Source organism: Apis florea, unplaced genomic scaffold (assembly GCF_048593485.1).
Source record: "Apis florea isolate Af1SG1 unplaced genomic scaffold, ASM4859348v1 contig_2492_pilon, whole genome shotgun sequence".
Taxonomy (NCBI): domain Eukaryota; kingdom Metazoa; phylum Arthropoda; class Insecta; order Hymenoptera; family Apidae; genus Apis; species Apis florea.
Window position 1 is genome coordinate 1,426,127 of NW_028256593.1, and position 20,812 is coordinate 1,446,938.

Sequence of the window (20,812 nt, forward strand, 5' to 3'; positions counted from 1 at the left end):
ATATATATAAAATATTGTGTGGATTACATATAATAGTATTTAGAGAGATTTTTTTATTTTCTAATAATATGACTAGATGGCGACACTTGATCACTTCCACGTAAAAAATGGCGGACTGCAAGGGTGCGTTTTGTGATTCTCTTGTACAGTAAACTATTCATAAATTCTATGTATTTACGTAATTGTAATAACTGAAAATTTATACAAATTATTGTTCTATTATAATCGTATTTTTCTTTAAATTCCATATTTTTTCAATTTCAACAATATTTATTCGTGTAATCATTTCAACAGATTGACGACATAATTTTGTTTGACAATCATTTTAACTGTTTGTTTTGTATTTTATCCAGAGAACAAAGAAGAGACAAGTAGACCATCGTACGTTTTAAAAGTAGATCCACCGCAAGAATCACCAGGGGATTCACCCGAAAATTCCACCAGTGGTAAATAGTACTATTTTTTGTTTCTAATGTATAATTTTTCTATCATTTTTTATTCTATGATATTTACTATTTCTATTATATATATTCTTTATATTTTCTTCGTTTTTCAAAAATGCAATTAAAATTATTTTATTTTATTTCAATAATCTGTATTGTAAGAGACATAGGTTATGATGTAAAAACATTAAATAGTATTCACATATAATAGTTTATAGATGGCAATTTAAAGAAAATTTAAATTATTTCAGAAGAAATGGAGAGTCCATCAACAGAAAATAATACCCAGGAATCACCATCTAGTTCTAATAAACCTGTGTTAGCTGCCTCAAAATTTGGAACATCATTTGGAAGTAGTGATTCCTATAAATCCTTAGTTAAAAAAAAAAGATCTTTCACATTATGGCCTTCTCAATTGAGCACAGTGACAAACAATCAACCTACTACTAAAGTATATCTACAACCAGCCAAATTTCAGAATCCATTTGCAAAAATTACAGATAATTTTTTAGATGAAAAGAATAACACAGCAAAAGAAAATAATAAAACAGAAACGAAGGAAGAAAAGAATGAAGAAAAAGAAGACACAAACGAGAAAGGAACTGATAAAAATGAAGCAGAAGAAACTAAAAGTGAATTAAAAGAAACTCAAAATGAAGTAAAAGAAACAAGTGAAAAAAAGCTAGTTGAGGAAACAAAACCTACTTTTTTGATGTTAGGAACAAGCACAAAGGATAGTGTAAATACTACAGTAACACCTTGTGCCTCAGAACCAAACTTTGTGTTTGGTCAGAATCTCCAAGAACGTGTTATGATTGCAAATGATGCAGAAAATTCTGAAAAGACAGAAAGTGAAGAAAAAAAAGAAGAGAAAAAAGAAGAAAGTACAAATGAAAATGGTTCTACAGAACTTCTTTTTTCAAATGCATCCGCAGCGTGTCGTACTACCTCCAAACCAGGTTTAACATTAACAGAAGCAGCTCAGGAATTAGAAGAAGCAAATCGTGCTAACAAAAGAAAGTATAGCCAAATAACACCACTAACTGGTGAAGAAGGAGAGACAAATATTCTACAAATTAATTGTAAATTTTTTGCATTTGACAAGGTATGTATAACAAATATTTATATTTAATTTAAATATTTTTAATAAAATTATTAAATGCTTTTGTGCTTAATGTTAAATATTCGATTCTGTTCAGGCAAGTGGTGGTTGGCAAGAAAGGGGTAGAGGTACTTTGCGATTAAACGATCGTGATGAAGAATCTCGTTTAGTAGGACGTACAGCAGGAACACAGAGATTAATTATGAACACAAAAATATGGCCAGGAATGACTGCGGAACGTGCAGCACCTAAATCATTAAGATTAACAGCAATGGATGTTCAAGGCAGTATCAGAATCTTTATTGTACAAGCTGCACCTAAGGAAGTAGAACAACTTCATAATTTATTACAACAGCGGTTAAAACGCGCACAGGAGCGACAACCTAAGAAACTAGCAACAGAGCACTGACAACTGATTAGTCGTCCCTGCGAGCTATTCGCTAATTATCATCTAAATTTACGCAACACGCAGATTGCTAATATATGAAAAAATCCGGAAATCTATATCAGGTCCTATTTGTTTCTAGAATAACTCGTATACAATAGAACTATGGCTATGATTCGCGCTTCTTTGCCTGTGAAAGTTCTTGATAATATATCCCATGCCATATTAAAATCTACAGGCAGACGAAACAAAGAAGACGAAAAAAATGAAATCGAATTCTTTCCGGTATATATTTTCTAATCATTCCCAATTAATAATTCTTCTTTTATGCGGATTTCAAACAGTGTCTTTTTTTTTTTTTTTTTTTTTTTTAATCAAAGAAAACTTAGTTAGGGATTTTTAATAAAGCATAATACAAACACACAAACAGATCAGTCATAAAACCGTTGTTATCTTGGAAGATAAACGGTGTTTTCAGTTTTCAGTGATAATCTCTTTATAAGAATCACTTCGATTTTTATCGTAGCGATATTCTTATCAATTTAGAATTCTATTCCTTGTCCGCTATATATAAATATATACATAAATATAAATATATAAATATTGTACCTTTTAAGAATGTTACTGTTAATTTCGTTATTTATACGTAATTCCGCTGTGAGCGAAAGTAACAGCTACATACGTATTAATCGACGAGGAGATATTGTGAATTTGATTGGAACAACAAAAGACTTTGTTGAGAGCACAAAATGTAAAACGTTGTTCCATGATCAAATCTATAGCTATTTGTACTTTATTTTAGTTGTATATAGCATCAAGATGAATTGGACGATTTCCTCGTCGTGTCTGTGTGTCTATCATGTGAAAAGGCTGTGTTTGAAGCGGTTTCTCTTTCTAATTTTCTGCTTAAACATATTTACCGACATCTCTCATTCGTTTCACAAGAAGAAAGAATGAGAAAGATCAGTCGTGAAATTTCTTTTTGATGCAATGCACAGTAAAGAGAAAGAGAAAAGATAATCTTAGCAGAAAAAATGCTATCCACACGATAAAAATCACGAAGAACTATTGTTTCTCTGTATTTGATATATAAAGAAATGAACTCACTGTACACATCGTTAATTACATGAAAAGAAATACAGACATTTGTATAAAAAGCCTTACTCGTTGATATTTTTCTTATTATCTGTTTTAATTTAATTATAAAACCCAGACATATTATATGTTTTCCGAAGCGAAGCTCAAGCAGAAGTATACAAATATTTTTTATTGTTTTCAAACTTTATACGTTTCTAATTTATCCGGGATTGGTTATACAATACGTAATACACTTTTAACAGCATAATAAGGACGTTTTTCCAGGCTGGAAAACACCTGATCACGCGTTCTAATATTTTCCGCGTGCGGCGCTATGCAATCCGAGCGAGCGGCATTCAACAGGCTGATATTTATAGATTCGAGAGTTTCGTGCAAAGCTACACAACGTTTTAGGCGTGAAAAATCCAGTTCCTACGTTCGTCAATATTCACGCGATGATCCATAGATTTTGATCCAATTTTGTGATTCAATTTAAAATGGAATTGGATTAATTGTCAATCCTGGAAATATATTCGAAGATATTTTCTCAAGTGCGGCATTTGAACATTGTGAACGGTTGATCAAAGCATAGCTGACGTTTGAACATCGCTAGCGCTACTTTTGGTCGCGACACGTTTCCGATGAAATAATGTATCATATCCGTACGTTCGATCAATGTGCTGGATGAAGAGGGAATCGAAAAGAAGAGGCATCTTCCACTTCTTGCTCGAGTATTAGTCATAAAATTTGATGATAAATTTCACTTGATCGAAAACGCATGGCCTCGTCGGAGAAGATGAGAAGAGGTTGCAGTGAGAGAATCAGTGTCTTATATTCTTCATCCTTGAAAAATTTCTGCGAAAAACTCGAAATTATTCTCGTCCTCTTCTGAAAATTATCCATATTGTGTAGATTAGATCTGACGATCTTCTATTTATTACAAATTATACCGTTAATATTATTAAAAATGTGAAAAACACATAAATACTGTTCGATGTTTCTTTTCCAAAGCAGAGACAATAAATTTTGATCCATCGATGCTTCGTGCGCAGCGTACCGAGATGAAGATGTTGCTGGCCGATGAGCGAAAATTCTTCTGGCATTACGCGGCGATATGTTTTGGAATTCAAGCCTCACAAGGCGGGAAATTAAAAAGATAGCATCGTCGGTCGGGCACACGGAATTCATTAGTGTTTGTGTTTATCATCTGGAAAAACTTGATCGAATCGCCATTAAGTGAGAGAAGGTAAAGAAAGTGAATAGGAAAATGATGTTTACCGCTGGTGCCCATGCGAAAAAGCGTAACGCTGGTAGTGGTTCTGCCCGGAAGTCTGCGGATCGTAAAAGTCCACAAATTCATGTGAGCGCGGAAGGGTACACTTACAGGTGAGCCACTCGGTAGGTAAAATTTGTTAAATGTTAAATGTCGAGTCGAAGTGTTAGCTTTCTCTAATTAATGAAATTTAGCAAAAAATTATTTATAATATTTTTAATTAGTATTTCATTAATATAATTGTAAATATAAAATTGAATGAACGAATTCTCTTTTAATTATCTCCTTCAATCGAATAATTAAAAGTATTATCAACAAAAATAATTTAGGATTTTCTATTGGAAACAAATTAAACAAAACATATGATATACATAACATAAATATGCATAAACGTGAAACGTTCATCCATTGAAAGAAATTTTGACTTGAATTAAAAAAAAAAAAGAGGACAATGTATGGTGATTCCAGGACTAGAATTCCAATACTAAACCCAACGGATCTTCCACCAGCAAGCTCTATAGGGAAAACGTACGTATACAAAACCAGGGTTCCCCGAAGGGACATTGTAGTTGCATCTTCTCCACGCGATGTGAATAACGTCGGTGGGGGAGCAATTACAAAAAGAAGAGGCGCAGTGAAACACAACAAGGTGCATGTGGTTCGAGGTCACAAATTAGTTGCAAAATTCTTCAGACAACCAACATTCTGCGCTTTTTGCAAGGATTTTCTTTGGTAAACTTCCTAAAAAAAAAAAAAATAAAATAAATATAATAAATAAAATAAGTATATATGAGAGATTAAATAGATAAAGATTTGTTTTTAAAAACGAATAAAATGATATAATAAAACGATAAATATTTTATCAAGAACATTCCGATGATATAAGAATCGAAAAACAATCTTGATTTATCATAAAAGATGGCTGTTTTAATGTACGCTCAGTTTATCTAAAAATAGTTTCGATTGCATTTTTCAGGCACATTATTCAAATATCGGCCAACGATTTCCTTGATTATATTTCCCTAATTAATCTAAAGTGTACTCTGTGTCATAGGGGCTTTGGAAAGCAAGGATACCAGTGCCAAGGTAAATATTAAATCGCGATTTAACTGCGATTTTTCTGTCTGTACCACGTTGCATTTCTATTAATATTCTATCCTACGTTTTAGCCTGCCAAACAGCGGTGCATAAGAAGTGCCATGATAAATTGTTAACCAAGTGCCCGGAAAGTGGAAGGCAATCCGAGAACACGATAGTAAGTATTTGCTTTATCAATTCTCCAATTTCCGTTCTTGTTCCGAATTTCAACGAATAAGCATCAAATTTTTGTTTAAAATATATCACGATCAGTATCCATTTCTTTTAACGAGAACCGGCCATGTTTCTTGGTACAAGTTTAATGCAGAACTCGAATAAACTGTGTTTGATTGTTTACTCAATGATGCGTAACCCATCCAGATATTTGACTGTGTGGAAAACAAGATTGTTTCTAACATTATCCTCGTATGTGTTAAAATTTATGTTTATTTTTGAACCTCAAAATTTTATGTGTATATATTTACTTTATGATGCAAGACTAGGTTTCACCAAATTATGAATGTTTTTGAAAACATCCGGCTCTTCCAACAATTAAGAAAGAATTCACAAATGTATCTGCAAATTATTACACATGTATTTTTTATACATTTTTGTTTAAATCGTTCAATATTTATTTTTACAAAAAGTATTGTCGATGATAGCTCACTCTATATGCTACTACTCACTATGCTATTTGTCAGGAGTAACGCAATACCTAGTCCCACGCAGAATCGGTCTAATTCTGTTAATACTTGTTCAATATTGTGCAGTACTTGAGGGAGCGTTTCAAGGTAGATGTGCCTCACAGATTTCGGCTTCACACATTTATGTCGCCGACGTTTTGCGATCATTGTGGTTCCATGTTGTACGGCTTTTTTCGACAAGGTGTCAGATGTGACGGTATGTAAAAAGCTCAATCTTCTATCACATCCATTTCATTCTTGATGCACCTTGAATTAAAAATTTTTTTAAAAACGGCATAACGTCCATCTAAATTCATACATATTTATATACAATTTTTCTAAAATTTTACATTTTTGTAATATTTTAATATTTTAATAATTTTAATTTTCCAAGTTAAAATTATTCGTCCGGTTTGAAATAGTATCCGTTCGCCATTCGTTGGCTATTTCTATGATTCTCTGAACAAGCAACAATAGGCACCGAGAAAAGAAACATTTGGCGCGGAACTCAATGCTTGAATACAAAACAACGCGAAACCGTGACTCCGTTGACACGTAAATGCGCGTTTTACACGGTTGACATGCATGCGCCACAAGCTTCGATAATTGCAAGTTTTCTGGTATTTTTCACAACGTATCCTTCCAAACTCGTCGCACGTTGTGTTGTGTGTTTAACAGCAGTGACAGTGACAAAGTGTTTCTAATCAAGCTATAATTTAATTCTTTTTAATTGCGAATGTTTTGAAACAAAAAGATCCACGAGATTCATCGTTTCTAACGTTTCTTTTAAATAATATTTTAATATTTTACTTGTACACATATAATTCAAGTGGAAAGAATCTCGTTAAAGTAACAATAATAATGATAAGTGACCATGTCTTTTAGAATCGACAGATACAAACCGATCCAAGCTCTGACTCACGTAAATGTTACAATTCGGCAAATATTCGTAGGGAAGCAATGCTTGAGACGTTGCACGGGTTATTAGAGTCCAGCTAGTATAGTTAGATGCTAGGAAGCCTCATATACTAGACTTCTATTATTACACCGGGTCGCTCGCTTAGACTCAGTCGATGTTGGCTCCCTGAACCGTGAGAACGCCTCGTCGAACACCTGAGAACGAACGCCGGCGATCCGTGCCGCGCTCAGTCGTCTTCGAGAGCGTCGAACCGCTCGTGTCTGCGGAGGACGTGACTCCGTTTCGTGCTCCCTCGTCGAAACTTCAGCTCCTCGACAAGCTCTTCCGTACACGTGAATCCATTGGATAATACAATGCCTTACTACGGTGACGGTTTACCCTATTACTATGGGGGGCCTTTCTCCAATCACAGTTCATTGATGACTGGTGCTCCACGGTAAGCTCTCTCTCTCTCTCTTTTTTTCACTACTTTCTTTTCTGTTTCTTTTTCTTAAGACATCTATCGGTGACAGATCATTTTTTTTTCTCTCTCGCAAAAATCATTTTTCTCCTTTCCAAAGATACTTTTTGAGTTTCATCCTGAAAAAGAATTTTATAAGATTCTATTTTTTTTTCTTTTTTTTTTTTTTTAACTATGTTGTGAACATTTTGTTTACGTTACGCTCTTTTTAACAATATTTTTGTTTCTCTTTGTAAATATCCTTTTTTTTTTTTTTTTTCGAAAATTAAGTTCGTTTTTTTTTTTTTTGTACAATATATAGATTTTTTGAAATATTAGTTACTCCGTATCCTTTAGCAAGGATGTGGTTCAATTTCTTCTTCTCCTTTGTTTTCTTGCTCATCCAACTAATCCAACGAAAATAGCGTTCCAAGAAAAGGCCCCTTTCTTCGCATTCTTTCCTTGCTTTTCCTTCGCGGACCATTATTCTTGATCACAGACCGACGTTCATCGTCGCGGAGGCTTCTCTGGTGGATAGTTGGGCGATTACGACGAGAAACAAAGAGCTATACCAACCAAAATAACAGGCGTGTTTCCCAGTTTCTCTTGAAATTTAACGAAAGAGAGGTGGAAAAGTAGCCAGGGAATCCGAAGAAATCTGTTGTGATGATGCACGCTATCTTCTGTAATTAGAAAATGGCACTGGTAAAATCTTGTCCCGAATTTTGGCAAGCAATCTTTATGACTTACGATTCATCGAATCTAAAACTCGTTAGGAATAATTGGTAATTAATTGATTTGGTTCGCAAGTTGGAATAAATCAAAAGAATTAGAAGAACGGAATATAATCGAGAATATAGATTTTTAAAAATAGCCAAGACGTCTGGACGTGTAATTTCTACGTGATAAAACTTCGTTACACTGCCAAAAAATCCTCTCAGTCAAATCCACAATTATTACGTTGCGATTTATTATAATACTGAAAAGGTAATCGATGATTGATTACTTAGATATTTTATTCGTTAAAATGCTAAAATAAGATTAAAAATTTAAAATCATTTATACATTACCTCCACCATTCTTCCTTTACAATTATTATTAAACTTTAAAATTATTTTTACCAAGCAGAATTTAAATAATGAAAAAAAAAAAAAAACTTAAACATATAAACGATGATTCGAAAAGTTGATCAATTATATTACGATAAATTTTCTTAACCGCCATTATATCGGTCAGTAGAGACGACACGTGAGCCCAATCGACTACTTGTTTGTCATCATCGTGCGACCGATCAGATTCGCATAATCGATTCATGAATCGAAGTCAATCGTTCGTGGCCATGGCCGAGCCAAATTCAGAGACAATGTGCGTAACAAGTGTTCGCTTCCCTTCTCAACTCGCAATACGTCGAACGAAAGAACGTGTGCGCCTGCCATTCAGAGGATGCAATCGGAAGTTTATCAGGTCGAACTCGACGTAGTAGTTACATAAAAATCGTTTACTCCTCTTCAATCCCTTTTACGTAATTCGATCGATACCTTCTTTTCCTTCAATACCGACTCCTTCTTTTCCTACGGTCAAAATTATTCTTATCAACTTTTCTTACCTACTTTTACATATCACACAATTTTAAAATATACATCACATACTTCCTTTCCTACGGTCAAAATTATTCTTATCAACTTTTCTTACCTACTTTTATACATCACACAATTTTAAAGTATACATCACATACTTCCTTTCCTACGATCAAAATTATTCTTATCAACTTTTCTTACCTACTTTTACATATCACACAATTTTAAAATATACATCACATAATTCCTTTCCTACAGTTAAAATTATTCTTATCAACTTTTCTTACCTATTTTTATACATCACACAATTTTAAAGTATTCATCACATAATTCCTTTCCTACGGTCAAAATTATTCTTATCAACTTTTCTTACCTACTTTTACATATCACACAATTTTAAAATATATACATCACATACTTCCTTTCCTACGATCAAAATTATTCTTATCAACTTTTCTTACCTACTTTTACACATCACACAATTTTAAAGTATACATCACATAATTCCTTTCCTACGGTCAAAATTATTCTTATCAACTTTTCTTACCTACTTTTATACATCACACAATTTTAAAGTATACATCACATAATTCCTTTCCTACGGTCAAAATTATTCTTATCAACTTTTCTTACCTATTTTTATACATCACACAATTTTAAAGTATACATCACATAGACGATTCGAATTTTCTTGCACCGTTTAAAGTGTAACGAAGTGTAAGTAAAGAAAAGTAAGGCGCCATCAAAGAAGCTTCCGCACTAGCTTGCCTAGTAATCGGTATTCTCATAAAATTATTCGATGTAGACCGCTTCACTCGCCCCTCTCTCGATACTCGCCGCATCTGTCGACGATCACGGAGTCCCCGTTGTCCACCCTGCGCCGCTACTCGCCCGTGGCGATCCCCGCACGATCCAGACGCGTGATCGACACTGCGGATATCGACGTCTCGACGCCTAGGATCCTGTCCCACCACGGCGACAGCGGTGGTAACCACCAAAGGAATCGGCTACGACGCGACAGGCCCACGATCAAGATCAGGTGCCAAGCATTGAAGGATAATCCCGCTCTGCGGCACCACAACGAGAAGCACGAGAAATCCGTGGGCGAGTTGTTGGTGGAGAAGTTCTTGATCAAGGACAAGAAGTTGGAGGATGAGAATCGTGTGCAGCTACATCTTCTGCATCGGATCGGTCTGGACAGGGAGAAGAAGGAGCAGGGGGAGGAGATGGAGGAGGAGGAGGAGGAGGAAGAGGAGGAGAAGGAAGAGGAGGAGGATCTGCAACAGGTGAAAAACAAGATTACGAGAAGATTCACAAGGAGACGGTCCTCCGCCGATATTCAATTGGATCCCGAACAGATGGAGAGGAAAGTGGCTTACGCCCAGGTTCAGGCCAAGGTGTTGGACACGTTGGTCGCCGAGGAGCAAGCGGAGATCGAGAACGAGGTTCGTAGGGGGACGTTGATCAAGAAAGGGCGCAAATCTGTCGTTCCTTCGAGCTTCTTCAGGAGCGTGGACGGGGATTCAGTGTCGCAGAGCGAGGAGGAAGCCGCCGCCCAAAAGATGAGGAAGACGTTGAAGAAGATGAAGAAGAGGAAGAAAATCATCGAGAAACCCTCGCCACCTGAAACGAACGACGGTTTAACAAGGGAGTGCGAGTCTGACATCTCGAATAATAACGCAACTAACCTTGCTCGGACGAGTGGAAACGAGGATTCGGGATCCCTCGTGTCGAGGATCGACAACAGCGTCTGGCAGGCGAAAGCACCTGTGGAAGTTCAGTTCAGGGAAAGCGTGAGGATACCGATCCCTAAAAAGATGGAAAACCTAGTAGCAGACGAAAATGTCCAAGAAGAGGAGAAAGAATACGAAACGGAAGTTGTCGTGTTACCTGTGAGGAAGCCATACGCGAAGGATAGCTCGAGAAACAGCGTCCACTTCACGGTGAAGACAGGATCCCCGAGGAACGGCCAGCCCTTCGAGAAATTGGAAAGCATCGGGAAAGAGGATAAGATCGATCGGGTGAGGCCGAGGTCGCCTCCCGATACACTCGTTGGGAGGCAGAGAAGGGAAGCGGTTGGAATTGGGAGGAAGGAATTCGAAGCGACGAAGGATGCGTCGAGAAAGGAATCCTGCTGGAGGAAAGCGATGGGCGGCGAGAACGACGTGACGCCAAGTGTTGACCCGTTGGTCGAGAGCAGCAGCGCCAGCAGTGAAGCGCTTCCATCGGACAGGCTGCCAAAAGCGTCTAAAATTAATACGGATGAAAATAATGCCGTAGAAGCGCCAAAGCGTGTGTTACGAGAACCGCGGTACCTGGCAAACCCGACGAAAGCCGAGCGTGACGAGGACGTGGTGTCTCAGTTGTCGGGGAGGAAGGTGGACAAAGCCGTGACCTTGAACGCCACCCGCGCACCCACTCCGTCGGCAGATCGATCACCTTCGGTGGAGACCCTGAAAAAAGATAATCTCTCGTCGAAGGATCGTTGTTCCGCCGATGACGCAACGACCGAGCAACGACTCGTGACCGAAAAGATCGTTCTAGAAGGTGGTGCGCGAAAGAAGGAGGCGAAGATCGAGGAAGGGATATCGGAGGAGGATGGGAAGGTGAGGAGGATGGTTAAACGGGAGGAAATTCCGAGATCGCTGTTCAAAGTGGGGAGCGAAGCGGGTAATTTAGCGACGCCAAACACGGAGGAAGGAGGAAGTCGAGCGAATAAAGAGTCCAAGATCCCGTGGAGGAAAAAAGTTTCCAAGGTCGATAACAGCGATGTCGCATTGGAGCGGGGAAGTGTGATAAGCGTCGATTCTAAGGCGATGGATGATCAAAAGTGTTCGAATTTTGAGAAGATTGTTAACGGAGAAGTGGGAAGCTTGTCGAAAAGCACGTCCTCGGAATCTATAGATTTCTGGAGCGAGATCAAGGGTCCGGACAGTCCGAAAGCGGCGAAGAAATTGCCCGCCAAGGGATTCGGTTTCATCGATTATTCCAAGAGCTCGGAGCCGGGTCAAGCGGTTGAGGACCTCGGCCAACTGGACAAGAAAAAAGAGACCGATCCTAAAATAAGCGTCGCCACTCAGCCGACCGAGCTCAGTAATATCCACGTAATCGAGGAGGAACGGAAGAGCGAGGAGAATTCCAAGTTGAAATCCAAGACTGACGAACGGACAACATCCGCTGCTGAAACGCCTTCAACTGGGCTGGATAAAGATGATTCGATTCCTAGGAGGGGGTTGAAGAAAAAGAAGAACCTGTGCATAAATATTAATCAAACGGAAGCTTACTCCACGGTGAAGAAAGCTCCTCCGAAGAGGGAAGATTCTACGGGATCGACCATCTCTTGCAAATCGGTGACCAGCACTCCGGATACATCCGTCCCTGCTTCACAAGTTTCCACCCCGATCGCAGAAATTTCCCTGCCCGTGATAAATATCGAACCGGTGTCCACGCCGGTCGAGCCTCAAATCTTTTTGGACGAAGAAGATGAGCCCAAAACGCCTACCAACGAGTGGACAGACGTTGGACAATCGAAGATGTCCAAGTGGAATAATCAGAATGACCTCTCCAATCTTAACGGTGTTGAGAAAAACGCCACTCCGGAACCTTGCAGGGATACAGGCGTGAATAGCAGCCCGGAGGGAAGTCAAGAATCGTCTAAGAAGAAGAAGGTGGTGAGAAAGAAGAAGTCTTCCACGATCAAGAAAAGTTCTACCAAAAAAGAAAGTAACTACCAGAAGGAAAGTAGCAAAAAGAATACTTCTGGCAAGAAGAAGAATTCGTCCAAGGGTCAAGAGATATCGAAGCCTGTTGAGCCTTCCAGTAAAATCAGCCCTAAAAACGTGCCGTCTCAACGTCCCTTAGATCTCATCAGGATGTTTTATACAACTCCGTCGGCATTGTTAACCGCCACACCCAGAGATTTGTCCAAAGTTCGTCGAGCCAAGATCAAGAGGAGAAAGCATCATTCCAGGACACCGTCTGTAAGCAGCGATAGTACCGGAAGCACCACTAGCACAGCGACCACGGAAAGCAGCGGATCCACTTGTACGGAGCTCGATGATGATCCGGAACACAAGAGAATGAATTCTACAAGGAGTAACGATTCTGGCTTCGATGGTTCACCAAGGATATCCAGTACTTGTCCTACAGTATTTTTGGATCGTTTGTTCTGTTGATAGATGTTGCGTAATTCCAATCCTTTCTCTCTCTCTCTCTCTCTCTCTTTTTTTTTTTTAACGTTCGCTTTATCCGAGCTTTCTGTTTAGCCAGGAAATCTGAAACAGATTCGCGGAGATTTACTGTTCTCTCACGAGTGTGGGTGGTGTGTTTACGTTGAGAAAAATATACTGATTTCGATACCTTTTTTTTAAATATATTTTACAAATAAACTTGGAAACTAAATCTGTATAATCCGGATATTGAAATTAGCTTGCTCGAGAGCTTTTTCGTTTTTATCCGTTGGTTAACAAATTTCATTTTTGACTTTTTGTGTCTTTAACCTGCTACCATTTACCTTCTATATGTTACTTTCTGCATGAAATTTTAGAAAGATACAAAGTCTTGCATCTAGGCTGTCAGAATGGCAGAAAATAATCTGTTACGTAATAATCGTTCTACATCCAGACACATTCTCTTATTATTCAACCAGTGCAACACGTGCTTCTGTCGCAAATCTGAAGCCAGTTCGTTATACGCGTTATAAGATCATTGTCACGAAGTCAACGACACTTGTTCGCTGTTTTGTTTACAGGGTGCACTTGCCATACGTTCAAATGGATTTCAAGTATCCCCTCCCCCTCGTCTCGACATTTCGACAAATACAGTATAAATTAATTTTTTATCTCAACTTTTGTCGCTGATCGCATTATTAATCTATCTATGACTAATAATCTTACATCTTGATTTAAAAACGAGTGTAAATAATTGTGCACGCCGTGACCTTATTCGTAGTAAGACGTAGCGCGGTTTCATAACAATATTCTAGGCTTCATGATACAAGCCGCTCTTAGTTGATGCTGCAAACATAAGTTTCGAAATAAATTTAGATGGATGATGATGGGTTGATTGGGTATCAGTAGAGAAGGAACCGGGCAAGAGTGTCGTTGTTCTTTAAGCTAGAAAGTTAGGCTTTTCTCGTGACGCAAGGTGCATCAGTTACAAAATCAAACGAATAAGATCGGGAAAACGTTTAAAAATAGATTGCGACATGGCCTGTCACAAGAAATGCGAGAAACTGACTGGAAATCTTTGCGGATTGAATCAAAAGCTTGTGGCGGAAGCCTTGCAGTCCCTCAAGAGAGGTGAGTTCTATCTATTTGCTCATTCAAAGGAATAATTTTCCATCTTTAACATAATCTTTTGAAACGGATAATTATTTTAGCAAAATGCTTTTGCTTTTTTTTCCTCCCTCCCCCCTCTCGAATTCGATCTTGATCGTTGGCCCATAGAGTCAGACTTGGCTGGCCCAGCAACTATATCCATCTACGACTTCGCCGCGTAACTCCACGTGGCTGTTATAAATCCATTTTCGCTCCAACTGGTAAATAATATGATGATGGATGATACCGTAATTTCACCAAAATTAAATCATCAGTTAAATCAGATATTACTTATACCTGTTATAATCGTATATTCGTATATACCTGTCCTCCGATCGATCACTCGTGTCACGTTCCTCAAAATTTTGCACACGTCATAGCACGGTCAGCTCTATTTTCGAGAAATGCCAATCGGCCAACATCTAATATACTCACGTGCCAGGATATATATATATATTCGTACCAACAATTAATGTGCATATTAATTGAAATTTGAGCGGAGACATTTCTTGGCTTCCTCATTCTCTTTGTGTAAACTTAGAAGGAAATTCGATATACATTCTCGTTTTACAAAGAAAAAAAATCTCGTTACTTTTTGATTCATCGTTGTTCAATCCGTGTTGATATTGTTAATATCGGCAAATAGGTTTGCGTTATAAAGGAGAGTTTTTCAGCTGAAACTGAGGGAAGAGCGACCAATTGCAAGATCAATTTATTCCATTCCATTTTACGATTGTGAAATTATTAACGATAACAATCTTTATGATATTAATTGTTTTAACCAACAGTTCGATGATGACCTTTATCTTTTGATCTCACAGCACCTTCACAGTCGTCGGACAACCAGAGGAATTCAGACTCTTCGGATCATTTCCCCAGTGGAAGGATCACCCCACCGGCCACAAACCTGCCTAGGTTCAAAAAATACAACGTGACAGACTTTAACTTTTTAAAAGTGAGTCAGCTGCGCAAGACTGCCGATCATTATGAACGTTATTTAGCCTGCGATGACTTCGTTCACCGTGACACGTGCAACTTTCGAACGTATGCCAAGATCTCGAGTTGGAAATTTCGCTGATGAAATGGTCAAATTATTATCCGCTATAAAATGACGAGAAGCATGCATCGGACAATCTTTCCTCCATCGGCGTCACCGAACTTCTTTAATATAAATTTATTTGAAATAACAAGAAATATTAACAGTAACAACAATTACTTCCGTGGAAAATATATTTCACGGGGAACGAAATGTATTTATTTATCCTTGCATTGTTAAAATGATCGAAATGATAATTTTAAAAGAAATTTTTAATTTTCGAAAAAAAATTTACCAATTGTTTTAAACACGAGACATCCTCGCGAAATAATAATCAAGGTGAGATGGTTCTCGATTTTCAAGTTTTTCTCAAGAACGATCCAATGCCAAGAAAACGTAGTATCATCTCCGCGCGAAAAGCAGTTGTTCCACGTTGTTGAAATTCATACACGTGAGATAGATCTTGCTTGTTGAAAGATCATCCGGATCCAGAAGAGAAGAAAATTTTTGAAATCTAAATTCATCGTTTGCTGAAGAGACAAATTTATTGGGAAAAATAATTGAGAGAAATTTCGATTTTCGACGGTGGAGCACACGCAAATAGACTCACTCGAATTAGCAGCGCGTAACGCATTATTTTTAACGTGTCAGGAGTTCTCTCACGTGCGTACTCTCGCTTTAGACGCGTCAACTTTCCACCGTGTGCCATTTTTACTCCATCAGACCTGAATTTCCATCTGGTAACAGAACCTTGTCTCACTTTTGATCTTCGCTACTCCTCGCAGATTTTTACACCTTCTCTTCTCGTCTCCATTCCACAACAATCTCTTTCCACTCTCTTTCCACCACCATTCCGCTTTCAATTTAATTAAAAACTGCCCGGTTGAATCTTTGAACAACGTGGATGAATATGCAACGATAATAAACACGAATATAATAATAATAATAATTTTCAAAGTAATAAGAGAGATTAATTAACATTCGTTAACTTTTGCCCAGGTGCTAGGAAAAGGTAGTTTCGGCAAGGTGTTGTTGGCCGAGCTCCGTGGTACCGAGTGTGTGTACGCTGTGAAATGCTTGAAGAAAGACGTGGTCCTCGAAGACGACGACGTGGAATGCACGTTGATCGAGAGGAAAGTGCTGACGCTCGCCACGAGGCATCCGTACCTCTGCCACCTGTTCTGCACCTTCCAGACAGATTCCCACTTGTTCTTCGTGATGGAGTACCTGAACGGGGGCGACCTGATGTTCCACATACAGAAATCGGGTCGTTTCCCCGAGCCGAGGGCCCGATTTTACGCGGCCGAGATCTGGTCCGGTTTGAACTTCTTGCACAAGAAGGGAATAGTGTACAGAGACTTGAAATTGGACAACGTGCTGCTAGATTACGAAGGGCATATCAGAATAGCCGATTTTGGCATGTGCAAGCTGCAAATTTTCCTCGACAGAACCGCCGATACGTTCTGCGGCACGCCTGATTACATGGCACCCGAGGTAACGAGAACGGGGAAAAACTCTCGACTCAAAAATATACCTTTGCTTCTTTGTGCGCGGAGGAGAGAAACATCCTCTTCTGAAACAATTAAATTAAAATTAAACAGGCGCAAAACCGTTGTTTAATTAATGAAAATTAAAATTAAATTTGTCGCGCAACAAGATTGATCTCTCTCAGCCGACCGCATTTAACTGTTTCCGCATTGCAGATCATAAAGGGACTGAAATACAATCAAGCGGTCGATTGGTGGTCGTACGGCGTGCTTTTGTACGAGATGCTCACGGGACAGTCGCCATTCTCCGGTTGCGACGAGGACGAGCTATTTTGGAGTATATGTAACGAAAGACCGTTCATACCCCGTTACCTGAGCCAAGACTCAACTGACATATTGATCGCCCTTCTGGAAAAGGATTCTGGGAAAAGGCTGCCTGGCCACGAGATCGCATTGCACTCCTTCTTCCAAGTAATTAATTATTACATTCTGTGGAGTAAACATTTATCGATCAGTAAAATCAGAGAAGACAATTCGTGCAAATATTAATCCAATTTGATTACTTGTTTTAGACGTTACCGTGGGACAGATTGGAAAGGAGGCAACTGGAACCACCTTTCAAGCCAGCTTTGGACCATACTTTAGATACCAAGTATTTCGACACAGCGTTCACAGCTGAGAGGCCGCGGCTGTCTCCTGTACCTGAGCAAATCCTTGCTTCCATGGATCAAGGCGTGTTCCGTGGATTTTCCTATACAAATCCAAACGCAACAGACTGAAAAGAAGAAAAGAGAAGAAAAAATTATCAAAGACACGATTACGATAAAGCTTGACAGAGTATTCAACGTGATATTTTTGTCTCGCGACGTTGACAATCGTTGAAAATCGCGTGAAAATTGATTCGAACGAAATTATAGATGGTTATTTTGCATCTATTTTTTTTTTTTATGAAACGAAACAAACAAACAAACAAGCGTTGTACTTTGTCAATCTAATCAAGACAGACGAAGAAGTCAATGTAGTCATTGATGGATAATGACACGCTTCGACGAGAGAAGTAACAAGCGGTTTTACCAAAAAGCCAAATGTTCCTAAAACGCTTCTGGTTAGATAGATAATGATAGATTTTTATAACGTAGTGAATATATTGATTAGAACTTACTTGATTGATGATGACCATGGAAATTAAACGAGATTACGATGTTTATGATTATCGAACATAACCACGATTCGGAACTCTCGTTTCCCCTCGTTTCTCTCTTTTTTGAGCGTTCTTTTTCTAGGGAAAAAAAAAAAAAAAAAAAAGGAAATAAAGTTTTACTAACATTGATCACAATAACGAATAAAAAAACATCATAAATCATAAATAACGAGAACAGAAGAATGTTTTAGAAGGAAAGTATCACGAGACCAGAATACCGGAAGACGCTCACAGACGTCTAATTATTGCACCCGCGTTTATTCTAAACCTCTATAGCGTTACACCGCGGTCAGGTTATTAATACTCCGAGTGGCTCATTACTTTGGCTACGATAAATACTGTCTCGAGTGTCTTCCACCCACAGACGGCTGTTCTCGCTCTTCCTACCTTTCTCTTTCTCTCTCTTTTTTTTTTCCTGTTTTTCCCCCTAAAAAAGACCATATTTTCCTCTCCAGTTCGTCCATCTTTTTTCCCTTTTTCTCTCACGAATCCTACCTTTCCTTTCATCTTCTTTTCCCTTTCTTCTATTTTTCGTTGACTCATTTTTTTTCTTTTTTCTCCTATTTCTATCTTATCCACCATCCACATCTCTCTTTCGTTTTCTCCTTCGTGCTCCTTCTTGCTCCTTCAGATCGTACACTTGGCTCCGCGCTGACTATACGCTAACTTTAGCACGTCGTGGAATTGGCAAAGCAGCACGGTTCGCCAACCAAGTCGAAATACGTTGAAGAATACACACCACAGGACATTTTACACAAGGATCTCTGAAATACATTTTTCATATCACATTTCATAATTCAATTCAACGAAGGATAGTTAACAAAGTATCACGCTAGATTATTACTGGTGTTCAATTTATGGTAATAATAATAATTAAAAAAAAAAAAAAAAGAAAAAAAAACAGTAGAGATTTTTCTCAAACTTGCCTAGAAATTAATTTGAAAAGAAACGGTGAAAAAAAAAACAATAGTTAATAGAGCCGTTAATCGACTAATTGTTTCAATTGAATTCATTACGACACGGATTAAGAGGTCGTACCTAAATTAATCACACTCGAGAGATCGTGGTCATTGCTATCTTCGATTGAAATCTAAAATAAACTAGTTCTCTTATTTTAAAATTTTTAACAGCAATGAAACATTTCCCTCGAATATATTATCGTCAAGTATATATATATATATATTTTATTTTATTTTATTTTATTTTGCGGCGAACGAGTCGAAAGTAAAGTGTACGCTCATAGATAGTTAAAGAAGTAATTCAATTGCTTCGAGGCGAAAGATCATAGAGCTAAGAATGATGAAAGGTGCACGCACGAGTTCCGCGAAACGAAGATCGAATCAAGTAAGGGTGGAAGGGGACGAATCGAGAGACTAAGCGGCTTGAGAAATTGAAACGAGAAAAGATTTAGAGAGGAAAGAGACGCCGTAGGAAGAACTCGCAAAAACCGACCGGCCAAGAGGATCGGTCAATGGTCCCTGAATCCGTATCTTTTTACTCTCCGCTTTTTAACCAACTATTATATAAACAGATTGTCTCGAAAGCAATGTTACGAACATTTTTTTTTTTTTTTTTTTTTTTTTTAAGTATACTCCAATAGAATTTTCAAGCGTTCATAGCTGTCCGTCGTAGTTTCGTTCATTTAACGAATATTATTAATATGATCGACTTAGAGAAGATTTCTAATATCTTGATAAATGTCTCACTGGTTTAAAAATACTCGAAATTACATTTTTTTGTATAAAGTCAATATTAAAGGAAACTGTGTCCCTTATTTTATTATCTTAAATCCTAAAAATATTCCAATATTCCAATATTCTAAATAAAAGCATGAAATATGCGAATTTTCCAAAGTGTAATCAAGAGTCTCTTTAATCATTAACGATCGACTTAGAGAAGATTTCTAATATCTTGATAAATGTCTCACTGGTTTAAAAATACTCGAAATTACATTTTTTTGTATAAAGTCAATATTAAAGGAAACCGTGTCCCTTATTTTATTATCCTAAATCCTAAAAATATTCCAATATTCCAATATTCTAAATAAAAGCATGAAATATGCGAATTTTCCAAAGTGTAATCAAGAGTCTTTTTAATCATTAACGATCGACTTAGAGAAGATTTCTAATATCTTGATAAATGTCTCACTGGTTTAAAAATACTCGAAATTACATTTTTTTGTATAAAGTCAATATTAAAGGAAACTGTGTCCCTTATTTTATTATCCTAAATCCTAAAAATATTCCAATATTCCAATATTCTAAATAAAAGCATGAAATATGCGAATTTTCCAAAATGTAATCAAGAGTCTCTTTAATCATTAACGATCGAGTTAGAGAAGATTTCTAATATCTTGATAAATGTCTCTGGTTTAAAAATACTCGAAATTACATTTTTTTGTACAAAGTCAATATTAAAGGAAACCGTGTCCCTTATTTTATTATCCTAAATCCTAAAAATATTCCAATATTCCAATATTCTAAATAAAAGCATGAAATATGCGAATTTTCCAAAGTGTAATCAAGACTCTTCTTAACGAATATCATTAACGATCAACTTAGAGAAGATTTCTAATACCTTGGTAAATGTTTAAAAATACTCGAAATTACATTTTTTTGTACAAAGTCAATATTAAAGGAAACTGTGTCCCTTATTTTATTATCTTAAATCCTAAAAATATTCCAATATTCCAATATTCTAAATAAAAGCATGAAATATGCGAATTTTCCAAAATGTAATCAAGAGTCTCTTTAATCATTAACGATCGACTTAGAGAAGATTTCTAATATCTTGAT

General features: G+C 37.5%; 3 protein-coding genes and 2 long non-coding RNA genes across 15 annotated transcripts; 3 read left to right on the forward strand and 2 right to left on the reverse strand.

Annotated features, from left to right (window-relative positions):
* Window positions 1-5: 5 nt before the first annotated feature.
* RanBP3 (ran-binding protein 3) lies at window positions 6-3,087 on the forward strand. 3 transcript variants are annotated; one of them, XM_012487162.3, is made up of 4 exons: window positions 6-123; window positions 354-446; window positions 698-1,548; window positions 1,643-3,087. In XM_012487162.3, the coding sequence occupies exons 1-4, from the start codon at window positions 108-110 to the stop codon at window positions 1,952-1,954; spliced, it is 1,272 nt and encodes a 423-aa protein (XP_012342616.1). In that variant the 5' UTR covers window positions 6-107; the 3' UTR covers window positions 1,955-3,087. The 3 variants fall into 3 exon arrangements, with proteins under 3 accessions (XP_012342616.1, XP_003694134.1, XP_086762099.1); XM_003694086.4 differs by having other exon boundaries at window positions 10-123; window positions 695-1,548; XM_086905973.1 differs by lacking the exons at window positions 6-123; window positions 354-446 and adding an exon at window positions 455-621 and having other exon boundaries at window positions 695-1,548.
* Window positions 2,279-11,414, reverse strand: LOC116414479 (uncharacterized). Of its 8 annotated transcripts, none has more exons than XR_015291526.1 (9): window positions 11,291-11,414; window positions 10,866-11,209; window positions 10,664-10,784; window positions 8,469-10,598; window positions 8,149-8,377; window positions 7,742-8,081; window positions 6,044-7,538; window positions 5,843-5,933; window positions 2,279-5,021 (listed from the first exon to the last, which is right to left on the reverse strand). It is a non-coding gene; the product is annotated as an uncharacterized LOC116414479 (long non-coding RNA). The 8 variants fall into 8 exon arrangements; XR_015291525.1 differs by having other exon boundaries at window positions 10,866-11,222; window positions 11,291-11,387; XR_015291532.1 differs by lacking the exon at window positions 11,291-11,414 and having other exon boundaries at window positions 2,279-4,223; window positions 4,813-5,021; window positions 10,866-11,004.
* LOC147657902 (putative protein kinase C delta type homolog) lies at window positions 4,263-6,265 on the forward strand. Its single transcript, XM_086905976.1, has 5 exons — window positions 4,263-4,393; window positions 4,749-5,012; window positions 5,335-5,366; window positions 5,450-5,535; window positions 6,128-6,265. The coding sequence occupies exons 1-5, from the start codon at window positions 4,275-4,277 to the stop codon at window positions 6,263-6,265; spliced, it is 639 nt and encodes a 212-aa protein (XP_086762102.1). The 5' UTR covers window positions 4,263-4,274.
* On the forward strand, window positions 7,260-19,779 carry LOC100870740 (uncharacterized). 2 transcript variants are annotated; one of them, XM_086905971.1, is made up of 7 exons: window positions 7,260-7,395; window positions 9,781-13,109; window positions 14,174-14,275; window positions 15,115-15,248; window positions 16,329-16,823; window positions 17,033-17,287; window positions 17,389-19,779. In XM_086905971.1, exons 1-7 carry the CDS (start codon window positions 7,313-7,315, stop codon window positions 17,593-17,595), a joined length of 4,605 nt encoding a protein of 1,534 aa, XP_086762097.1. In that variant the 5' UTR covers window positions 7,260-7,312; the 3' UTR covers window positions 17,596-19,779. The 2 variants fall into 2 exon arrangements, with proteins under 2 accessions (XP_086762097.1, XP_086762098.1); XM_086905972.1 differs by lacking the exon at window positions 14,174-14,275.
* On the reverse strand, window positions 13,326-15,119 carry LOC147657903 (uncharacterized). Its single transcript, XR_015291533.1, has 2 exons — window positions 14,618-15,119; window positions 13,326-14,511 (listed from the first exon to the last, which is right to left on the reverse strand). It is a non-coding gene; the product is annotated as an uncharacterized LOC147657903 (long non-coding RNA).
* Window positions 19,780-20,812: the final 1,033 nt, after the last annotated feature.